General features: G+C 45.8%; 1 protein-coding gene across 1 annotated transcript; it reads left to right on the top strand.

Moving 5' to 3' along the window:
- The first annotated feature begins 264 nt into the window (after positions 1–264).
- Positions 265–5,856, top strand: LOC4329932 ((+)-neomenthol dehydrogenase). The gene is made up of 4 exons (XM_015768339.3): positions 265–364; positions 475–739; positions 3,586–3,768; positions 5,225–5,856. The coding sequence occupies exons 1-4, from the start codon at positions 324–326 to the stop codon at positions 5,630–5,632; spliced, it is 897 nt and encodes a 298-aa protein (XP_015623825.1). The 5' UTR covers positions 265–323; the 3' UTR covers positions 5,633–5,856.
- Positions 5,857–10,824: the final 4,968 nt, after the last annotated feature.

Genomic DNA, 10,824 nt, shown 5'->3' with positions numbered 1-10,824 from the left:
ATGCCACTGGCGAGATGTCCGTTCATACGGCTAACTTAGTCACCACAGTGCACTCCGTCGTTGCTGCCTGCAGGTTGACCCGCCTCGCGGCCTCGATGGACCGCAACTAATCCCCCCATTCCCCCCTACCCCACGTTTGCCCCCGCACGAATTTCAAAGCAACCTCCCCTCGCTTCTCCGCTGCCCCCGCGTCTAAAGTCCAAGCCGCCGGGGTGGCCTTGCCGTCCCCTTATATATACCCGTGCCCTCCGGCCTCCGCTTCCCGTCCCCCTCGCTCTCACCCCCACTCCCACTCCCAAGCGCCAAGCACCTCTCCGCCATTGATGGACTTGTCGAGCTCCAAGGAGGCGACGCCTCCTCCCGAGTAAGCCCTAGCAAATCGATCCCCATGTTGTACGATTTGAATTTGATTATTGCGGCGCGCGCGCTGATGAGATCGAGAAATGTTTTCGCTCGCGGGGGGCATGCGCGCAGGGCGTGGTGGACGGGGGAGACGGTGGCGGTGGTGACGGGGGCGAACCGCGGGATCGGGCACGCGCTGGCGGCGCGGCTGGCGGAGCAAGGGCTGGCCGTGGTGCTGACGGCGCGGGACGGGGCGCGCGGGGAGGCGGCCGCGGCGGCGCTCCGCGCGAGGGGCCTCCGCTCCGTCCGGTTCCGCCGCCTCGACGTCTCCGATCCGGCCTCCGTCGCCGCCTTCGCCTCCTGGCTCCGCGACGAACTCGGCGGCCTCGACATCCTGGTGAGTCCATCCATCCTTCAGATCCATCCGCTACCCGCTTTTCGTTGTCGGTTTCCTCTAGCTACGATGTTTCATCTTTCAAATTTGCGGATCGATGCATAGATAGAATGATCGATAGATTTCAAAATAACCTGAAAATTGTAGGCTGTGGCAGTGTATTATTGGCACCAACCAGTCAATCATGCATGTACCAACCAACCTATCTGTATAATTGATCGGCTATACGTATCATTCTCCTAGCCATTTCACCTGGTAAAAATTCAAAATCAAAATTTACATCCCACCCTGACTTTTACCCGTTCTTTCCAGAGTGTGGCTGCCTAAGCTACACACTTTTTGTGTGTGCGCGCGTTACACTTTAATTAGGATCAAAAGTAACGTGCTTTACTTGCCAAAGTATGTGACAGGCAACGAAAGCCTGGCTAGTTTTGCTTGCCACCACACTCCACACCTATCGAGTTAACTCACACTGCAGCAATAGTGAATGTGAATTCATAGAACGGTAAAGCAAAATTGGCCAGCTTCCTGGTTGCTAGAGTGTGATCCATCTGACACTGTTGTTGTGTAGTCAATGTCGCCGTTAGCTCTTCGGATGGGATGTGTTCCCCTTTTATATGTCGCAGGATATAAAAAATTTTTATAAAATAGATCGTGACGAGAGCACGAAGCTGGTCCAAGTCATGGTCATTGATGTTGACTTGATATTACGTAGTATATCACGCTCTTGATTGTTTTGATAATTGCATCACCATTTTGCATTTGCATATATGCCGTCGCTGTCCTGATTAAGGTCCAGTTTTCTTCTCTCGTTCGGAGACCGACCAACTTAGGCAGTCAGGTGGCGTCATCATTCACTTGTTATTTGGATTTTCGATTGCATAATACTGGCCACTGTTGACTTTTGTGGGAGTATTCTAAAAATTGCGGTCAATTTCCCTTACTTGCATATGTGCACAGCGCAGATTTTTCTTAGGTGAAGAATAGTTTGCCCTTTTGTATGACGAGCTAATAATGCAGCAATTTTTTCACCAGAAGCTGAAGTATAATGAGCCAAGGCAACATTTTTTTCTATTAAGATTTAATGGCCTTTCAAGGCACTTAATTAAGTACTAGTAGCAAGCTAAGCTAGCCGTAGCTGAAATTCCAGTACAGTTTTCCGTAGAGTCAGATTAAAATTATTTGAAAGCAAAATTATTGCATGATCTGCTATAGAACTATTTCGTCTATTTTATAAATACAATTTTAGTTCTTATAAAAAAAACTATATTGGTCAATATACACTATTACAATACTGACCAACAAATGATGTAGATATTTATCTTTTTTTTCCTCGAGTAGCGTGATATATAGTAGTTTTTGGCCTCCTCTTCTTAAGAAATAGATTAACACATAATTATCTAAATGCAAAGTACATGAATTAGCTGTGTTTAAGCCTCTTGATTAGTTCAGTAGCACACCAGGACGACCAGGTCAAACATAAACAATATAAAGAAGTATAAAGAACTAGTCCTCATGCTGTCATTACGCATATATATACAAATACGTACATGCTTCCATGTCTGGCTAGGATTTGATTTAAGCTAATAATATTTAAGCATCGACCAGGCTTGGATCCGCATGATACACGATCCAATTTTAAAACTAGCACACTCGAATTAACAAGAGAAAAGATCCAGTGCTGATCTATCTAGATTGGTTATACATCTTTTCCATGCGGGCCAATGCAAGTATTCTACGTAAAGCTGATAAAAACTATTAGGAAGCCCATGTCTTCCATTCCATGACGATGGAACAGTACTGCAGATGGAGCTGTTCTCTGAAGTCTAAACGATATAATAAGCTAGATTGCAAGCTAAGCTGTGGCAGTTGCTACATTGATTAAATGGTATCCAAGTTTTTTTAAAAAAAGAGAGATTAGAATCCAAGTCATTACACTAATTCACACTAAATTATTGTAGATGCCTAGCTGTTGTAGGTCTTAGTTATATGTTTACGTTGACGTCAAGAAAATATAAAGGAAGATTCGCGTGTTTGAAAATATATATTCAGCTCTATTTCTTATCCAAGATCGACCAGACAAAGCTCGACAAGCGCACCTAATTAACTCGATCATGCAAAACAAGAACACAATCTGTCCGTAACAACTTGGCTAAATTTTTATTTCTTGAAATACGCAAGAAAAGCTTGCACGTCATTGCTAACAAACAACCATATGTAGGTGAGCAATTCTACGGTCATTAAGGAGATACCATGAGTTACTAAAATTTAGTGTAAAATTTGGTACCTCATAATAGTACCTAGATATTAAGAGGTATCAAATTTATAATAGAAAAAATAGTACCTCATGATACCTTCTAAAGGACCGTAAAATTGCTCTATGTAGGTTGTTGCAGTCATGAACAGAGCAGGTACGTAGTGCTTGATGTTAAAGTACTACGGCAGAGACACGGTCTGTACGTGTATCATAATCACGGTAACCACTTAGATCAATTTCGTCTGCGTGATCCACTCTGCCCAACTACTTTCTGAATTTCTTTTTTACTGAAAGAGAACTACTCTCTGACTTTCTTCGAGGGCTGATCTGGTCGAATTCCATTTACATCTTCTCTGCCATAAACTACATCGTTAGCTTATGCCTTACGGAAAGCACTATTCTAGTGCGGTTTCTAACTCTAGAACTCTAGCCAAAAGCTCCACTGAAAGCAAGTGTTTGCCAATTGCCACTACTGAAATTGGCCGGTGTCGTAACTACTTCAGATGTGCACATTTTTCTTTGTGGTTTTGCTATCTCTGTAGGTTTGCCGGATCTAATGTTGAACTCTTTGCCGTCTGCTTTACATTTGCAGGTGAACAACGCTGCCGTTTCGTTCAACGAGATCGACACCAATTCGGTGGAGCACGCTGAGACGGTGCTCAGGACCAACTTCTACGGGGCCAAGATGCTCATCGAGGCGCTCCTGCCGCTTTTCCGGCGATCGGCTGCCAACAGCAGGATCCTGAACATCAGCTCCCAGCTTGGCCTCCTAAATGTAAGTGATCATCAATTTAATGGTTCATGGCATTCTAATTTCAAGCGAATTACTAGTGCCATTTAGTGACCTTTATGGAGTCAGTAAGTTACACATATTTCATCCCATAGGAGAGAAATTTTGTATAGATGATAGTGGCCTCCCTTGCTAATTGACCTTTTGATTCTCACCGGCAATGGCCGCACACTGTGTTTCCGAGGAAAAAAATGGGGACCTAACACTCTTGACTGCACGTAATATTCAGGCTACGTTAATTGTCTGAAAAGGCTGAATAGTGAGTTCGCAAGCAAATCTTGCCCCTACAGCTTCTCTGACGCCTGCAGTACTACAATTATCACTTTGTGAGGCACTCTTGAAACTTCACACCTGCCGGCTGCCGAGTAGTGAGTTCACATTGCTGCCTTGCTGGTGTTGACTTAAAACTTTGTTTATTTCCTGAGTGGGCCTAATCAAACCATCCTCTGAGCTCGTCAGCTGATTGAGATGCCATGGCCCATGGACTTCAAAGTTTGAACGCACTAGACTATTTCAGATGATAAGGTTATTCAAGAGTCTCTGTCGTTGCACATGATATCAGTCGTGCCCTGTCTATTACTCCCTCCACCTTATATATAAGTTCATTTTTGACTTATCCCATTTATCCTAAAATAAATATATTTTTAAGTAATCATTATACTGTAAATAGATAAAGTGAGGAATAATTGTATTGGGACATTAAGAGTAGATAAAGTGAGGAATATTTGTATTGAGATTAAAGAAAGAAGAGGTGTTTTAGTTTTTTGGTGTTTGTATTGGTAGGTATAGGATGGATGAAAAATGAAGTACCTACTCCCTCCGTCCCAAAAAAAGACAAACCTTGGTTTCCGTGCCTAACGATTGACCGTCCGTCTTATTTGAAAAAATTATGAAAAAAATTAAAAAGACAAGCCACGTATAAAATATTAATCATGTTTTATCATCTAACAACAATGAAAATATGAATTATAAAAAAAATTCATATAAGACGGACAGTTAAAATTGGACACGGAAACCCATAGTTTGTCTTTTTTTTTTGGGACGGAGGGAGTACTCTCTATCCACGTAACTGTCTGAGCTCCAAAGTCATCTGAATTCTCAACAAACACCAGTCACATGTTACTCAGTACTATGAATTAGGTAATCATAATAGCTCAAAGATAGATTGTTACATCATGGCAGTAATGAGAATTAACAAGACAGCAAAACCACGTGCATCTTACAGTAGTGAGTTATAGTGACATTTGCAAGTTTCAGAAATCATTACTTCCTCCGTTTGACTTTCTAGTATTGCATATATTCATATATATGCTAATGAATCCAAACGATATCTTACATTATGAAATCGAGGGAATAGTATTTTACTCCATGTTGTTATACGCGAGAGTAAAACATTGTTGAATTAATAATCAGCGTTTTTTTTTTTGGGGGCATGGTGCAGAAGGTGAGGGACCCGTCGCTGCGGAGCATGCTGCTGGACGAGGCGTCGCTGACGGAGGGGAAGATCGAGCGGATGGCGTCGCGGTTCCTGGCCGAGGTGAAGGACGGGACGTGGTCGGCGCCGGGGCGCGGGTGGCCGGCGGTGTGGACGGACTACGCGGTGTCCAAGCTCGCGCTCAACGCCTACTCGCGCGTCCTCGCCGCCCGCCTCGCCCGAGGCGGCGACCGCGTCGCCGTCAACTGCTTCTGCCCCGGGTTCACGCGCACCGACATGACCCGCGGCTGGGGCACCCGCACCGCCGAGGAGGCCGGCCGCGTCGCCGCCGGCCTCGCGCTGCTCCCGCCCGGCGACCTCCCCACCGGCAAGTTCTTCAAGTGGTGCACGCCCCAGCTCTACTCCAAGCTGTGAAACTGTCAGCGACATGCTAGGCTCCTGAGCTCCTCATGGTAATATGAGAGAAAACTACTGCAAATTTAGAGAGGAAAATTAAGCATGAGTTGCTTAAGCATCAACCCTGTCAGTTGACAGTGAAAATATATAGTACCACTATATGGCAGTATGCGTCTTTGGTGTTTAGTTCCTCAGTAACATAACAGTATGCACGACAACGGCTTTAATTAAGCTCAGCCACACACTCGACACGTTGCCACGAGAAAAACGACGGGATAGTTACAATGTGGCATACATTTTGGGGGTCAAGTGGCAGGTATATAATGATAGGATTTCGCGAAGAAAGGTCAGCTGGTTCAATAGAATACGTCAATAATGTTCATATGCATGCCTGCTGCGAAACATACTACGGGGAGTACTGCTCTTCCCGGCACGCGTTTCATTATTGAACATTAATATTCATCTCGCACACTTGGAATCTTTGGAAGCAATATTCAACTGGAGATGATCTGAATTAGCACTTGTCATTAATCCCATCAATTATTTTACAATGTTAGATGTGTGTTGCTTTTGCTCAATATATATACTTCACTGAACTCTCCATGCTGTTGTTACAACCAGAGATTGTTTGGAAGAAAAGGAAAAGGTACAAATTGATTCCCTCGTATATAGGTCAGATTTGATTTATATCTCTCAACTGTAAAACCGGGTATAATAACATATCAGATTCAATTCGCCATGCTTGCTACTAGTAGTGCGCCGCAATGGTGGAGGCGACAAACATAGGCTTGTCAGTGGCGACGAGGATGGTGCCAAGCGCGGCCTCCACTAAGAAGTTAGCCCTATACGCTATGTCTGACTCCTAGACGAGGTCGTCGTGGTAGTAGATGGAGTGGGCGGTGGGAGCGCCGAAGTTGACGTGGGACGGCTAAGGTGAGAAAGAAGGTGGCCTCAAAGGGGGTCGGATAGTGAAGTTGTTGAGTGACATGGTCCATCAGCGACCTCCCCCTTCCCACCGTTGGTTCATCGCAGCCTTTTCTCCCCTCTCCCCCACGCTATGGTGGTGGTCTAGGAGGACGCGGAGGGAACAGGGAGATGGCTAGCATAGGGAGAATATGATCCGGCCAGCATTGTCCCTACCTTGCCATTGCCGCCATTGGAGAAGACGAAGGCTAGCACTGAGTCAGAGAATCAAGAAATTCCCGATGGGTTACCTCAGCTAGCGACAGGAAAGAGGCATGTGTCCATCAACCCCAAGCACCTTTCGCTTCTTGTCAGGGCAACAGCCTTCTGCTATCTGCGCCCCCTGCCTCTGATGGCTCTGGCGCCCCGATATTGGGAGAGAAGAGGGGAGGAGCCGCCAATGCCCTCCCCAGCATCAGCTCCGCGCCGTCACTACCTCCTTCCCGGCCTCTCTAGTCTCTACTTCTACCGGAAGTGTGAGAGGAGAAAGAGGGGAGAGATGAAAAAGAGTGGAGAGATAATGAAGAAGATGAGATGAGGCAGGTGCATCCCATTGTTTCTTTTTATTACTATAATATTATGTAGATGCCATGTAGGATAAAGATTAGGTCAACATGCGTTGCGTAGGACAAAGCCGATGTCCAAACCACATGGAGAGGCAAATTAAACTTATATATTTATAGTTGAGGAAGTTGTTATTCTCGGTTTTGCTTATATTTTAAGGGACTTATATTGGACGTTCTATGGAAGAAAAATATCGGCGACCTACGAAAGGAAAAAGTCCGATTACCCCTTGAAGTATTGTGGTAGTACGAATTACCCCCCTCAATTCAAAACATTCATCATCCTGAACTTTTTATATTAGACGAATTACCCCTTGCCCAACTCCGGAGTGTTTTTTCCTACGTAGCGGACACATAGCAGTCCAGTCAGCATAAAAAAAAGATAGGGCCTACTTATCAATTCTGCCTCTTCTCTTGGTCACCACGTGGGTCCTACCCTTATCTATATTTTTTATGCTGACTTGATTGTCACGTGTGTACCACGTAGGGCCAAAACCGCTCTGGAGTCTATTAGGGAGTAATTCCTTTGGTATTAAAAAGTAAAAGGTGAAGACTGTTTGATTTTTCAATTAAGGGGGCAATTTGTACTGCCACAATAATTAAAGGAGGATAAATCAGACTTTTCCCCTGGGATAGCCAAAGCCCAAAGGGATCTATGGCCGAAATTTTCCAGCCCATGGGAGACCCATCTTCTTCTTTTCCTTGAGAGCCCGTAGGGATATGGATATGCATGGAGATGGAAATTACGGCCCATACCAACCGCCGCCGCTCCACCTCCCACGCCGAGCGTGCTGCTGCTGTTGCACCGCCGTCGCCGCCATGGCCGGGGTCCCTTCCTTCTTCTGCGCCGGTGGCTCGTCCTCCTGCTCCACGCGCCCTCTAGCCCCGCATCTCTATGCTCCCCAACCGCGTGCTGCCTTGCACGGCTCGGGCGCCAAAGGCCGCGAGGACCGATCGAGGAGCAGGGGGTGGAGAGCGGGCTAAGCTAGAGCCGAGCGGCAGCCGGAGCGGAAGACGAAGGTACGGAGCTATCCGATGACGACGGCGGCGCGGACCAAATGCAGCGCCTACGGCGAAGAGAAGCCGCGCGGGAAGCGAGAGCCGCCGCCGCGGCGTCGGCGGCGGCGGCGGAGCGGAGGAATCCCCTCTTCCCCTCCCCGTCGCCGGCCGGCCTACGCCGCCGCGTGCTCCGCATCGGTCCGCACACGTGGCACCCATCGGACGGCCAAGGCAGCGCGAGCGGGGCCCAGGGGCACGAGCTGCGCGACGGGTGCTCCTCGACCGTCGGATCAGGAGCAAGCAAGCCACGTAGAGCCGATCTAACGGATGAGATGTGGCCAGGTAGAAGAAAACAGCATCTTGCAATGCATGCAGGGCTCTGCGCACCCACGCTTTTTGCTTCCGCAAGAGCAGCGGAATTGCGGAGAGGTGAGGACTTGATTTTGATCTCTCTCCCACACTCTCCTCCTCCTCTGCTTTCCTCTGCTCCAAGAAACGCGTGAGATTCCTTCACTTCTTCCATGGCCGGTGTGTTTGTGTTGGTGGTGGTGCTGTTGCTAGCCGCGCTGTTCTTCTTCTCGTTCTGTATCGTTCGTTTTTGTTGTGATTCTGTGAAGTTATTTGATCGAGTAGTGGGTAAATGAGTGATCGAACAGCGGGTGTTTGTGTTGATGTTGTTGCTGTTGCTTTTGATGTTTGTTGGTGGTTTTCTTCGAGGAGGGTGACGAGCACCGAGAGCCATGGTGATCTCTGTCCCCCTCTTTTCTTCTGTCTTGCTTGCGCTTGTTGTTGCTGTTCCTGCTGATTTCGACGTTGGTGGCAGATTGCTTGGAGGTGACGAGCACCAAGACCTATGGTGATCTATGTTGTCTCCTTTGCTTGGAGATTGCTTTAGTTGTTTGTTTCTGTTTCAGTTGGTCTGTGCTCTGTTCGAGGAGATCCTAACGAGCACTACGACCCCCATGGTGATCTGTATTTGCGCCCCTTCTTGCAACTGGATAGTGTTCATCAGTTCGTGAGTTCATCATCCCGGTTCTATCAATGCCTTTTTCGTGCTGCTTTTCCTGGCGTTATTGATGTACACATGGCAGCTCGATGATGTGATATCTCTGCTCGTCTCGTGTATCTCTGCTTACTTCTTTTGGTATGTTGCTGTTCCAGATTCTTTCTGCATGTGGGTGTTCTTCCCTTTTTTCTACAACTGTGGGTTTTGACGCTCTTTTGATTGCTCTTGTTCTCGTTAATTTTTGTGATGCTGTGCATGCGGAAAATTCTTGACGATGCTGCTGCGCACGGGGGAAACCCATTGATCTCTTACTCAATGGCGCTACCTGTACGTCCGTTTTCTTGCTGTTGGGTGTAACATTTATTGATGTTTCACTTCCCCTGTGTATGGTGTGAAACCCCGTAGCAGATATTATTGAAATTTGAGAGGGGGATCTTAGCCTGTGAATTTAATATTTCTCCCCTTCTAATGATCATGTGCACTGCAGACTGCTGCATTTGTTCTTGACACAAACTTTTAGATGTGTTTTGGGTTCTCAAATGTTGAGAAGCTTGCCATTTTGATAATCCATTCTTTTCAAGACGTAGTGATCGACCTGGATCAGTATTGAACAATGTTTGGTTAAACATATGTACACTGTTGTTCACAGTACTCTTTGGTCTTTGCTAGGAAAGCAAGTTCTGCCATGGGTGCATCGACCAGTACCAAACGTCCATTAACATCGAAGGTTACTAATGAAGGAGAGAATGACAGAGTTAAGTATGCCTCATCAGCTATGCAAGGATTGCGTATGAGCATGCAAGATGCTGTGAGTAATCAAACACTCCTTTTATCAATTTTACTGCGCTCATAGCCCTACAGAAAAAAAAAGGTGTCATTGCAAGTGATTGTGGTCAAACACTAGCTTGATTTGTACCTTTCTTATTATCTAGCTTGCAGTTGAACTAGATCTAGATGCGTTAAAGAGCACATCGTTCTTTGGTGTGTACGATGGCCATGGAGGTTTGATCTTCATTCTCATCTTTTCTAACAAATGTCAAACAATTCATCTGTTAGCATAACATACCTTCATGCATTGGTTAAAATATCATAGAATTCACAATACTCTAAAATGTAAAGATAGTGTGCATTTGTGTACACAATAGCAATATGTCGACTGATATCTATAAGGTCTGTTTCCTATTAAAGATTTTAGGACCACAGGATTTTATTTTATTTATGCTTCACTCTCTATCTTATAAGATGACCAAACTGAGTTTTTTTACCTTTTCTATTCAGGAGCTGAAGTAGCAATGTACTGTGCAAAACGATTTCATGTTATGCTTCGCGAGGAAGAAAGCTTTCTCAACAATCTGTCCTATGCAATTACATCTGTGTGCTCCAGGTTTTTTTTATAGATATTTGTTCCATGTACTCTGCATATTGCGCTACATAAGTTCACTCCCTTTTCCTTTGTGGAAAAAAGAGTGGGACATCGTTGTACCCATTGTCTTCATAGTTGCAATGTCTTGAAAAATCTAGTTTCGTTTGTTGGACAAGCAAACAATGAATTATGTAATCAGTGTTCCTTCTTAACTGCAGACTTGATGATGAATTGGAAGCACCAAATGTATGGAGGGCGTCACTTTATCCCCATCGTAGTAGTGAGTCGAGTAGCGAGTCTAGTGACTGTTTCCAGT

This window comes from Oryza sativa, chromosome 2 (assembly GCF_034140825.1).
Source record: "Oryza sativa Japonica Group chromosome 2, ASM3414082v1".
NCBI classification, from domain to species: domain Eukaryota; kingdom Viridiplantae; phylum Streptophyta; class Magnoliopsida; order Poales; family Poaceae; genus Oryza; species Oryza sativa.
This window is presented reverse-complemented; position numbering and strand designations above follow the sequence as displayed.

What these genes read in the sequence shown, in the direction of transcription:
- LOC4329932 (XM_015768339.3), top strand. Translation starts at nt 324, where the DNA reads ATGGACTTGTCGAGCTCCAAGGAGGCGACGCCTCCTCCCGA. An exon ending in GAGGCGACGCCTCCTCCCGA is followed by an intron (nt 365 to 474) that starts GTAAGCCCTAGC and finishes GCATGCGCGCAG; the next exon opens with GGCGTGGTGGACGGGGGAGA. An exon ending in CCCAGCTTGGCCTCCTAAAT is followed by an intron (nt 3,769 to 5,224) that starts GTAAGTGATCAT and finishes GGCATGGTGCAG; the next exon opens with AAGGTGAGGGACCCGTCGCT.